The sequence below is a fragment of the Pollicipes pollicipes genome, unplaced genomic scaffold (assembly GCF_011947565.3).
Source record: "Pollicipes pollicipes isolate AB1234 unplaced genomic scaffold, Ppol_2.1 Scaffold_4881;HRSCAF=5763_pilon_pilon_pilon, whole genome shotgun sequence".
Lineage (NCBI taxonomy): Eukaryota > Metazoa > Arthropoda > Thecostraca > Pollicipedomorpha > Pollicipedidae > Pollicipes > Pollicipes pollicipes.
The window spans coordinates 55413652-55426068 of record NW_023596576.1 but is presented as its reverse complement, the minus strand read 5'-3'; the positions used below and the strand labels follow the sequence as shown (position 1 = coordinate 55426068).

Sequence of the window (12417 nt, the reverse complement as noted above, 5' to 3'; positions counted from 1 at the left end):
ACGTTTAACTTTTGCCACCAAGTTTTACCGTTCAACTGGAATTACGCGATGGAATGGTACGGGCAGGGCTCTCATAACAACATTGCTTAGTGTGAGCTCTGATCTCAGAAATCCATTCAATCAAAAGATTCGAACAAACCTTTAACACAACGGTAAAAAAACTGTTCGTGATGTTTCTGTTTTTAGTTGCCTTTGCATTCTCATGATTCGCTATTTTTAAACTAATCGATTCTCCACCCTTATTTTCGTCACATCTAGCTGTGCTGCCCAAATGTCTGTGCGTTGCATAAAAACGCGGTCCGTTTGCATAACTTACATTTAAAGCCTTAAGCGGGTATGAAGTCAACCGCTGTTCGTTGATGGGACAATTCGTGCTAACGTGCTCCAGTCACGAGTAAGTCAATGACCATATATTTATTGAAACTGAAAGCAGTATAGCAACTGGAGATACGGAACTCACTTGAGGTTCCCATGACGCTACAATTCTTTGGGTTATTTCGAAATGGGGGGGGGGGGCGCGAAATGGGTCGCATGCACCTAGCCCCGAAACAAGCGGATATGAAGCCTTGAGAAACGCATAACTGTGAACTGCGACGAACGAATTTGAAAGTGACTGTTTCAGTTCAAAACACCATGAAAATGTGACACAGGCCCTACACAAGGACTGTGCCACTACGCTGGTGTCTTGAAATCATCTGTGGTTGACCTTGTTACGCGTCGTTGATACTGGAACACTACGCTGCTCCGGGGTCAGCTCGCGCGCTGACCTCCAGTGTCGCAGGGGTCGCATGGTCAGCCTCCCCTCCTCCGGCCGTTCGAAACGCGAACGGCGGCGAGAGTGTGACCCTCACTGCGATGAGGAGCCGCGGGGTGACCTCCGTACAGGTCGGGGGTGGAATGGTACAGGCGCCCCAGCGGCGGCTCCCCTGAAGGACAACGTATAGCGTCAGTACCAGTCACCGACGCTTGCAACGAGACCTAGTTTCATTTTAACTTAGGATTGCATGCTGGAATACGCACGCACCGCTAAACAAAATATATCAAGAAACGCACTAAAGAAAATATGTCATGTACTTCGATTATGGGTCCAGACTCATAGCATTCACCACTCGTAGATATATGATTAAGTACACATACATTTTAATAAATGATATATATATATATATAAAATGGAGATTATTCATAAAATATATACCTTATAAGATATTTCATATACATTCATGTACACCTTGCGAGTTAAGTTCTATCGGCCCGTAGCCCCGTTCGTTTATGAAGCACAGTACTACCTGTCAACATTGGCTTCGAATTGATTTTGCCATTGCACTGGTACTGCTCTCAACAGATGTTGTTTGGTGCCGTTGCAAACTGTAAGAGCTCCAGTAGAATCGTCCGGGTTGGGAGGAACTTAGCATACTTCTTTGTTCCCAGAAATTTCTCAAATTACTTTGCCGGGCAATATTCGTATCGAAGTTGCTTGATCAGACACAATTTCACGGCAAGAAAATAGCGAAAAAGCTTTTAATTTCATAGCGATAAACAAACTTCACAACGGACTTGGCCCGATCCCGGCATAATACAGGCCAGCGCACAAAGCTGAAACACCGGGAAGGCAGCATGTTACCTGCTAATTTATCAGTGACGAGCGTGTCCAATACATCTTCTTCGATCTGCACATCAGCCAGGTAATCAAGATCCTGTCGACACAGGTCTTCGAACGCGAAGTCCTTCTCTATTGCGGAAGATTCCACCGCGGCCTCGGAGGCCTCCAAATCATCCTGGACCCAGCCGTCGCGAAACGTAACGTGGTGTTCCACCGTCGTGGACTTCTCGCGGTCACGGGGCGAGCTGGAGGAGCGCTTCGGTGAGGCCACCACGTCCTCCCACTCCTCGTATCCTCCTCGCGCTCGTGCTCGGCTGGCGGTGGCCGCGCCCGGCGCCGCTGGCGGGCCGGCCTCCTGAGGCGCCAGCCATGGTCTGACCCCTGGTGCGAGCCGGGGTCGCGCAGCAGGGCGAGCTCGCGGCGCAGCGCCTCGGCCAGCCGTCGGCGGTGCAGCCGGTCGCCGCGCACCTGCCGGCTCAGCTGGTCCAGATGCCGCTCGTTGGTGCGCGTCTGCCGCTGCAGCTGGCGCACGTCGGAGCCAAGCTCGGTCGCAGCGACAGGGCGGCCAGACGGGTGACAAGCCGGCCGTGCTGCAGGTCCAGGTGGCTGGGAGGCGCAGGCGACGCCGCCGCCGGGGCACTGAGGCCGAGGGACGGCCACCGCGTCGGCAGCAGCCGCGCCGTGTCCAGCTCGTCCGGGCCATAGCCGATGTCGCGTAGAAACAGGATCACCTCGAAGGTGAAGCGGTTGACGCGGAATGGCTCGACGGGCAGCGAGGCGCCGCCAACGCGCAGCGAGCCGTGAAACTGGCCGAACGGCAGCAGAACGCCGCGGGACTCGTACACCGCCTTGAGAGGGCTCCAGATGAGCTCGACGACGGTGAAGGGATGGGAGATGGTAAGCGTCACGGGTAGCTGGTCCGTCCAGGTGCTCCGGTACCAGCGGAACACCACCCGGCTGGTCTGCTCCTCCGCATCCCACACCTGAACCAGCAGACAGCTGGTCATGTGACGCCTTCAGGCTGCGCGCGGAAATCAGTTGAACGGACAGCTCGCTTATTTACCTTTTTAGGACATTACTTAACATACTTTGGCAGTCGTTTGAAGTGGGGAAACGCCATTTCACTCGAACAAAGTAGCGCTCTGCGCTGCGCTCAGTAGCACGAAACGACGTGTAAACAGCCTTGGAGGAAATCTAATAAATTGTTCAGTATACTTGCGCGGAACATTATTCCCGTAAATAAGACAGTAGTAATAACCCTATTCCTCGGATAAAACAGAAAACAGAAACAAAAACAGTAGAATGGAGATAAAGATGGGTTGATATTTGGGCAGCATGCCTTTATCGAAACAACAACAGGAGATTCCCGGTAGATAGACACTTCTGACATGGCAACATGATAAAATCTTAAAATATGATACGCGCTTCTGCGTTTGTTTCGATTAAGGCACGGTGACAAAAAAGGAACCCATCTGTATTTTCGTTCGCCTGGTTTTTCCCGAGGAATAGGGCGTTTCCTACCGCATTATCTATATGATGGAAGTTCTTCGCAACTTTTAAAGTGTGCTTCAGTTTAACCCACCAATTTTACATGGGGTACACACGTATTAGTCACCAATCGATGCACCCAACCAAATACTAAACGATATTAGCCCAAACATATTACGAAAAAAATGCCTTCACCACGACTCAATGCCGTCACCATGACGCAATCGGGCGCCATACAATCATAATATTCCAAATGCTTACCTGTTAAATACATTTCTGCCCTTTTCTTCGACACAGCCACACCCATCCATCAACGAGAACTGCTTAGTGGCAGCCGTGAGGGTCATCCCACCGTGCCCCCGGGGCGTTCCACCCGCCTCACTCACCATTTGTGGGCCGTGGGTCGGGGCGACTGTAGGGCTGACCTGACCCGGCCGCGGGGCCGCGCCGTCTGCCGTCGGAATCGATGGACCGCGTGTCGGTGTCGACGATCGATGGCCGTCGGCAGCGGCGGCCGACCCGGTAACCGACGGCTCCACGGCCGCGCTTAAATAGGTCAGCGGGGCGGCGGTCGCTCGCGCAACTCCGCACTGACCGCCCCCCCCCCCCCCCCGGTCCGGCGCCGGCCTGGAGGGGGACTGGGGCCGAGAGAGGTGGGGGACCTGACGCCGAGTGAAGGGGGGCGGCTCACGCCAAAAGGGAGCGGCCAAAAAGTGGTGGTGGCTCAACCGTGTGGCTGTTGCCAGCACGAAATGGCCACACAACGCAGCCCCAAGTCACTTTCGTTGCGGGTGATACGACCCCCATGTACCATAAAGGTCCAAAATGAAAAACGTATCCAAATGCGTTAGATGCCCAAATATCCATGGGATATCTAATCGCTTTTCACGCACACCAACTCCTTTATATGGGGTGATCAAAAAGTTCCAGGGAAGATACATATATAGCACTTTCAGCACTGTTTTGTCTCTGAATTTATTTCTAGCTTGAGAGCAATGTTCTTCTCACGTTTCTCCTTGATCCTATCGATGCTTCTGGGGAAGAACATCCTTGGCCGGCTCTCCAGCCACTCCTCAGTAGACCATCCATGTTCATCCCTCCTTCCCTGGAGATGTGACTGTTCATCCCTCCTTCCTTGGAGATGCGACTTCGGAGGCCGATAAAGGTGGAAGTTACTTGGGACTTAGTCCGGGGTAGGCCTGGTGCTGCAGATCCTCAAAGCCGCAGCTGCGAATTGTTTGACTGTGACAACACTGACTTTGTGAACAGGCGCGGTGGTCGCGAAGGAGCAGGGCTCATGTTCTGCTGAGTCTATCTTCTTTACTTCAGAATTAATTGGCAAAAAACACACCACGAAATAGTGTTGAAGAAGAGCGTGCGCAACACAGGCATCCGCAGAAATGTGCAATGGAAGGGGCACAAGTTTTAAAAAAAACTGGTCGGGACGCCGCAAACGCACAAAATTCCTTGCTGGCGTGATTTTAAATCATATGTTTTCGATCGTCTTGGACGTGCTTGCCTACCTTGAGTGTTTGTTGTTAACATGTTCATAGGGGGGCGGAGGAAACGTCCCTCTGGGGTCTACCGCGAGTGAACGCCTCTGATTCGTAAATAAGACCGACAGCAAAACACGGGGGGGGGGGTATAGTATCCACAGCTCATGATGTCCGCAGTTCACAACGTCCACAGTTCACAACGTCCACAGTTCATGATATCTACGGTTGATAATGTCCCCAGTTCCTAATACCAACAAAATGGTTCTGCCTACGTTCGCCAGCGTGGGAAGTTCCGTCGTCAGGAGAGAGAGGTGTCGCTAAGCATCGTGACATCATTTCCTCCGATTTGGTGTATAGTTGAGCACCATCGTTGCGAAGCAAATCTTCCGTGGCCTCTTAAAACCCGACTTTGAATAACCCCGATGGAGATAGGCCGACTCTGAATAAGAGACCTAAAACAAAAACCAACTGGAAGTTAGCCGACTCTGCTTATGACAGATGAAAACCAGTCCTATAGGAATAAGCCCGACCTTGCATGAAACCGACAGCCCGTCCACCGATTTAGTGGAGCAGTCACGTGACAGGCGTTACGGGGTGAAACTGACGTGCAAAAAGGGCACGGTAGTGGTCAGTCGGGCCGAAAATGTGTCGGCATGCAACTGTTCAATCATCAAGGGGAGGTCCGAGTCATGATAGCTTAGCCGTGTGTACCGTGTGACTTAGGAAGCTATAGCTAGGGAAATATAGATGTTTAGCTTGCCTGATGCAGCAGATAGTTGGAACAGTATGGAGCCATGAAACATGAAAACAAATATGAAGAAGACATTTTCAGTGATTAAAGTGGTCGGCACTTTTCACGCGGTTCTCTTATGCCTATAGCCATGCTCGATTGGTTGTTCCTGTGCCCTATACCGAGTCTTACTAATGAACATATTTAGACGTGCGATGCCAGCAATGGCTATGTCAGTATAAGAAATGCCAGCAATAGGCATGTTGAAAACTACTTTTGAGAACTTACACTGTACGACCTTTGAGAGTATGCTGCAAGGTCTCCACGATGAGACCCCTTGCTATATGATCTCGTCCGAGTCCAGGTTGTCGCTTTATGGTGTCATAAGTCGGAACGGTCCTCTTGCGGAGATTTCGAGACTCTCCGCTAATTTTACAACGTTCTCGGCATGCCGCCGCGGACACTTTGAGACCATTCACGATTTTTGCAAAGCCCCCGGCGTGCCGCAACCAACGCGAGTTATGCACAAAAATCATGCCCTTGAAGATATGTTTGTGATTGACAGGTGACCGTGTGCTGAAGTCGCAGCGAGTTCGTTTGGCGTGAACGTAAACTAAGTCACATGCAGTTAGTTTTTTAGTCTTGTCGAATCTCTGGTGACGTTTTGAGAATTTTAGGCAGTCATTTTCCGCGGGAAGCTTTTAATGCAACTTTGAACTATCGTGACCAAGCAGTACCCGCCCTTCCTGAAACAAAGTCTGCAAAGTAGGTATATTTCTTTTCATACATTGATGATAAGAGGTGTGCTCTTTTCATGCACTTTGCAGGTGGCACAACGTTTAAGGCATTATAAATAGCGTCGTAGAGAGACCAGAATAATGGGAAAATAGGCACGTTGACGTTTCGCCATCATTCCTTCATCAAAATAAATAGCAGAGGTAAGTTTAGAGTTGCCTGCCGAAGATTCTAATCGATTCTTCGGAGTTTTCCGTTTGTTGAAACAGCGAGCCACAGTTTTATGGGTCACCAACATTCGGGGGATTAAACAAGGGGAAATTGCCAGCCATCACTACAATAATACGTGTACGTGCAAACGAATTCAAGTAGACAGGCATCATGCATCCCGCGCCAGGCATCCCCCATTACATTTACATGGATGTAATTACATGTAAACGATTTTAAGCTAGCACGCGTTGCACGACAAGACACATCACGTTTGCATAATCGACCATGACGAGCCCTGTACGTTAAGATTAGGTTGCCGATGTTATATAAGAAAAAACGACTTATTCACCTGTTTGGATGGTCCTGTGCTCTGTATACATCCCTGAGCTCCAAAACGGGCTTAGTGTCCATACCTCCCTGGATTTCAACCTTGTGTGTTTTTTGCCAAAAAATGGTCACTGATATGAACATTTCCTGTTTTGTTTTTAGTGTCTTGCAGGTGCTCACTATATCTCAAGCGAATAGGATGCATGAACTCCACGACATAAACTATGTCCGTCCCATACTTTTCATACAATTTACGCTTAATCTCAAAATCACTTTTTTGCATGCAAACTCCTGAAATTCGGAGTTGCATAAATGGAATTTATTGCCACTCGGGGCACTAAGGCTTCGATATAAAGTATTTCACCAGGAACGTTTTTAGCTTATTATCGTTTATCCAATCTATGCGTATGCACAGTTTTGATTTCCCAAAATGATATGTTTGATTTTCCAAAGCAGGTTCTCATCTACGTAAGGTACCGTTAACAATCCGTCGTCCGATAGGACGCATTTCCGCCATCTACCACACATAGAAGTCGCGGAGAATATCCATTACTCAAAAGCGAAGCGCATATTTTGCCGCCTGCTGAGGCTCGACATTTCAAAACTGTTGCTCGCTGTTGAAAAAAAACGACAAAAAACAACAACTGAAAAATAGAGTAAGATCATCGGCATGCAATTTTGAATTTACTTCTGCTATACGTTTCGACAAAGGCATGTTACCGGAATATGAACACATCTATACCTCCATTCTTCTGTCTTTTACGAGGAATGATGCTATTACTGGTGTCTTATGCATGTACATAACGTTCCTGGCAAATGCATTTACAACTTACGTAACGTTGATAACAAAGTCTGTGTAAGCTTAAATACAACGCTGTGAAGCGGCGTTAATGCGTAATGAAAACCGCGTTAATTGGGCTTTGGTTGCCACATTTTGTCGTACTGGAGCCTCCACGAGCGCCATGCATTTCCGCCAACGTGTACCGCTAGCGCCCGTCGGCTTCGGGAGGTGGAGGTGTTGGAGGCATTTAACGGGAAGAGGTCATTTCCCGTGCTTAAGCTATGATGTGCACGGCTATTAATGTATTGCAAATTTGAGAGACTAGACTGGCTGGCTAATGGCCAGGACGTCGCTCTAAAATCGTGTGTGTAGGGGGGGGGGAGGGGAAGGGGCATCTTGTATGATCGACACAGTCTGCAAGACGTGGCAGACCGGTCCAGGGGATAACAGGAGCGGCTCCGACTATGACCCAGGTGAAGGGACAGCTTGCTTGGCCAGAAATGGGGCCAATACCCGTCCCCTCGGGACCGCACGAGGTTTTGGCGCCTCGAGGGAGCGCCAAAGTGATCGGGCGCAAAAACATTCATTTCGGGGCACCATAACATCTGTTTTTCTTTTGTTCACCGTGATGCCCCATGGTTACCCGTGACTCTGGCTGTACCTGTTACCGTGACTCTGGCGTACCTGTTGTACCTGTACCGTGACTCTGGCTGTACCTGTTACCGTGACTCTGGCTGTACCTGTTACCGTGACTCTGGCTGTACCTGTTACCGTGACTCTGGCTGTACCTGTTACCGTGACTCTGGCTGTACCTGTTACCGTGACTCTGGCTGTACCTGTTACCGTGACTCTGGCTGTACCTGTTACCGTGACTCTGGCTGTACCTGTTACCGTGACTCTGGCTGTACCTGTTACCGTGACTCTGGCTGTACCTGTTACCGTGACTCTGGCTGTACCTGTTACCGTGACTCTGGCTGTACCTGTTACCGTGACTCTGGCTGTACCTGTTACCGTGACTCTGGCTGTACCTGCCTTACCGTGACTCTGGCTGTACCGCTGGACCCACAGTGCCCTGATTCCTCGCATTTGCTGGGAGGCAGGGGTGTCGTTTTCAGGGGAAGGGGGACCTGAGTGCCCAATACCGACTATGAGCTCCTCCCCCAATGCTCCTCTGAGCCCGCTCAATGCATATGGGCTAGTAGGGAAAACTGGGCAAATAAGTACAGAACAATGATCTTCATGTTGGTATGCTATGCATTAGGTATCTAAGCACTAACACTTTCATGCTAATTTTATACCGAACAAAACGCTCTAGGTACTTGATGTATTTGTCATGCTATCACCTTATATGCTAAGCTAGCCTGCAAATGTCTGGCAATTTTTCAAATGGCAACGCCTGTATTAGAATACAGAACGATTGACTGCAAGATGCATCAGGTTTTAAAAATACAGGGTGAAACAGCTGATCAGTGGACTTATTTTGGCCGTTTAGTGGTTTGACGACCGTGACATGCGTTGAGAGCCCAGGCATGACCGGCACAAACCATCTCCACTTACGCCACCTTGCAGCCCACAAGGCCCAGGTGATGCCATGGCGTATTGACTTTTATGGGACACGAAGTCATTTTTCATAGTTTTGTGTGGGGAGGCAGCTAGACTCCCTGAAATCTAAAAAACGAAGGGTGCTAGAGACACCTAGCTCACCGAGTAGGTTAGCCCGTATATGAACTCACTTGTGCCACAATTTGAGATCCCTAAGTCATGAGGCTCTAAGTGCAGGAAGTGCAGAAAATTTCTGGGAAGTGCAAAAAAACCGGAAGCTTTGACATAGTGTTGAACATATCATGCTGCACTGTTGTTCTCGTCAACCATTTCGGACAGGGGGTATTCGAGGTATTTGCTATGGCCACTGAAATGTTGTTGGTCACAAACTAGGCCTTAGTAGAGCAGAGATACTGCCATGTTAAGTTGGTTCATGGAACGTAGCTCGAGATAGAATGTAAAACTTACTGCAGGAGTTTATTTCTCAGCGGGTTTACCAGTTTCACATGCAAAGGTCGTAGAAATGATTGTGTATTAGGTGCAGGGGTGGGTGCGCAGGTTTGGCAACAATAAAGGGAACCACGCTACAGCAATATATCGCTTTAACCACACAGTACCCACGTTGACTACGCTGTATTCATCTGCTGTAGGGATTGAGCCACATTTTCCGGCCGATGCCAGTGCAAAATGGCTTCAACTGGCATTTGTGTGCGGCAGGTGGCTCATGTGACTCACCTACACTCTGCTCCTCTCCGGTGTCGAGCGGCTCACGTGACTCACATACGCCCTGCTCCTGTCCATCATTTAGGTGGAGGACTGGGTCTTTTCCCTGCACCCGAGCATGACCACGTTGACTGAGGAGCGAGAGGCGGCACTTTTCTCCGAGCGGTGAGAGACCCCGCTGTGGTCTGGGGTTTGGGGGAAATTGCTCCTTTTCTGAGAAGTGAGGGATACCAATATGGTCTAAATGAGCGACACCACTGCTGTCTCCCTTGTAGATAAACGATTGCATGCCTCCAGTCTCTCAACTGATTTGACCTTGCATGGCTACGGAAGCGTGATCAAAACAGATTAGGGTTGATTGGGCACTTACCCTGGCCCATATTGACCTAATTTCCAGCCGCGGGAATAGCATGATATCTGTTCGTAAACACACCAAATGGAGCTGGATCATCATTGTATGCCTTCCATGATGAAATATGAAAAGATGAATCAGAACGGGAGTTTTGCAGAAGAGCAATATCAGCCTAGGAATCAGCACTGACCTGCGTTGTAAATGAATGCATTCGGTCACAATGTAAAATTATTGTAGCAGTGCGTGCCAGTTTTCACTCCATGTACGCTATCAGTAGAACGGAGCAAAACTTTGCCACATAAAGCACTGTTTTGTAATTTTTTGTCTGTGTGAACTGAAACTAGGAGCAATAGCGATTAGGCCTGTCTTTAACTTGACGATCTGAGTCACTTTCTTTTTACTGGTCAGCCAACGCACAAGCTATGGAAGCGTGTCTTGCATACACTTAATGAAGTCAATGGAAAAATGTAATGAACATAACCAAGAAAGACAGCCATCTATGCGGACACGGATTCCCAAAATTTGCCAACTTAATCATCCTTCTGGCAAAAAGTCTAGCATCTCGGAAAAGTAGTGTTTCAAGAGTTACGTATCTGCCCTGCAAAACCGCGGGAGCAATCATGTATATACAAGGTAGGCTATGAAATATGGGAACGAAACTCACGCTGGCTCAACTGAAAAGCATTGGGGTTGTCTGCAGGATTAGGTCATCGATGGTAAAAGAGCACCCTAACGACGGGAATGAGGTGAAGAGATGGAAAGATTAAGCGATGAGTGCTAGGATGCTTAGGTATACATTGAACGTCTGTTTGTCAAAATACGTAATTCGAGTGGGATTAAATATGAGCCATGTGCGATGAGCTTTACCGTGAAATGTGCGGAGAGAAACGGCCGGAGGGGATTGTTATGTATGAAAGAAACATGTTTATGCATACAATGTTACTAAAAGACACATACTTAATCGAAAAGAGATTCCTACAGGAATGTGTTGCTACTTCCGGTGTGTTAGTTTCTGCTGTGATAAGATTGTGCTGCACGTATGCCATGCCGTGCAACCATACATCAAACAAGTGAAGAAGTATGCGATAGACCGGCTGTGGTAGTGGTGGACCGCAATGGGACCGGTAGTTCCCTCGTCAATAAAGAAAAAGTTACATTCAATCAATGCAACACTGACCCCCAGTCGTTTTCCCACATGTAAAGGTATTACAGCAGACAGGTTAGGACATGCTTCCAAACTCTTTTAGCTGTTTAACCGGTTTAAGCCCAAACTTTTATTTTTGAAGCGTTAATTTGAGCTATTGCGTAATACAATATTTTTCAGATCACGCTAGAACAAATAACTTTTATTTGACACGCATGCGAACACGTTATTAAACTCAGGAATGCACCGCGAACACCGCGATAGACTGACTGACATTGCAAAACTGACATTAAAAAACAATTTTCAGGCATGTCGGAACACCGGTAGCGTTGATATGATGAAAAGGGCGAACGAACCTTTAAGTTGTCCTATGATGATCTTGAAATGGCGTGCCCAAAGTTTTATTTAGCTTGTCCTTAATATGGCGCTCGAGACGTAACCTGGCGGCGCTATGCTTCTTCTACATACGTGCCGGCTTAAACCAAACACAATTTACATTTCGGACGGTACGCACCAAGATATTTTTATATTCAGACCGGACCTTTTGACAATACATTTTAACCTGCAAGTTGAATATTTTCCAAAGAAATTTCTGCGAGTACCTGTTAATCATGAGAAGGACCGGCATCTTGATAATGCTCGTCCGCTCTATATCCTAACCAAAATACGGAAAAAACAGCCCTCCGAAATTGGCTTCGGATCACCGTACGTTTTGTGCCAGAGGGCTGCGCCGATCGGTTCTGGAGAACTATGCCGGGGATTGAGGGCTACATGGACATTTCAGTTTCCAGTGTGGTTCACTGACAGCGGCAGTTAACCATTCTGCGCGAACCATTCCGCGTTCGACCGTGCCCAACGTATCCAGAAAAGACAACGTTCTGTCGGACCCCAAAAAATCCAAAGTCAACTTGTTCGTTAGTTGCAATGGGTTCAGACAGCTAAAATTTCCAGAAGAGCCCCTGAATACCAAATCTTAGCACAATTATCTATGCATCTCAAAACCAAATCTTGCCCATTCCGCATATTTTAAGTGCTTGAAGCTACAGCTATCAAGGTTGGTGAAGCGACGAGAAATGCGGATCTAAATGATGGGAACGTGGGCTTGGCCACGTCCGCGGGATGACTCACTGACTGACTGGGGTGAAAGGTGCGTATTGAGGCAACAAAAAAAGCTCAGGGAAGCATTAGGACCACTGACATTTGATAATAGAACTTGAAATTATGTTCGAGTCCAAACACTAACTAAATAGGCAAACTTCAAATGCAGCCAAATACCAAATACTAAATAC

The 12417-nt window shown here is 48.3% G+C and overlaps 1 protein-coding gene across 1 annotated transcript; it reads right to left on the bottom strand.

Annotated features, from left to right (window-relative positions):
- Positions 1-2076: 2076 nt before the first annotated feature.
- Positions 2077-3530, bottom strand: LOC119100611 (uncharacterized). Its single transcript, XM_037223689.1, has 2 exons — positions 3475-3530; positions 2077-2583 (listed from the first exon to the last, which is right to left on the bottom strand). Exons 1-2 carry the CDS (start codon positions 3475-3477, stop codon positions 2077-2079), a joined length of 510 nt encoding a protein of 169 aa, XP_037079584.1. The 5' UTR covers positions 3478-3530.
- Positions 3531-12417: the final 8887 nt, after the last annotated feature.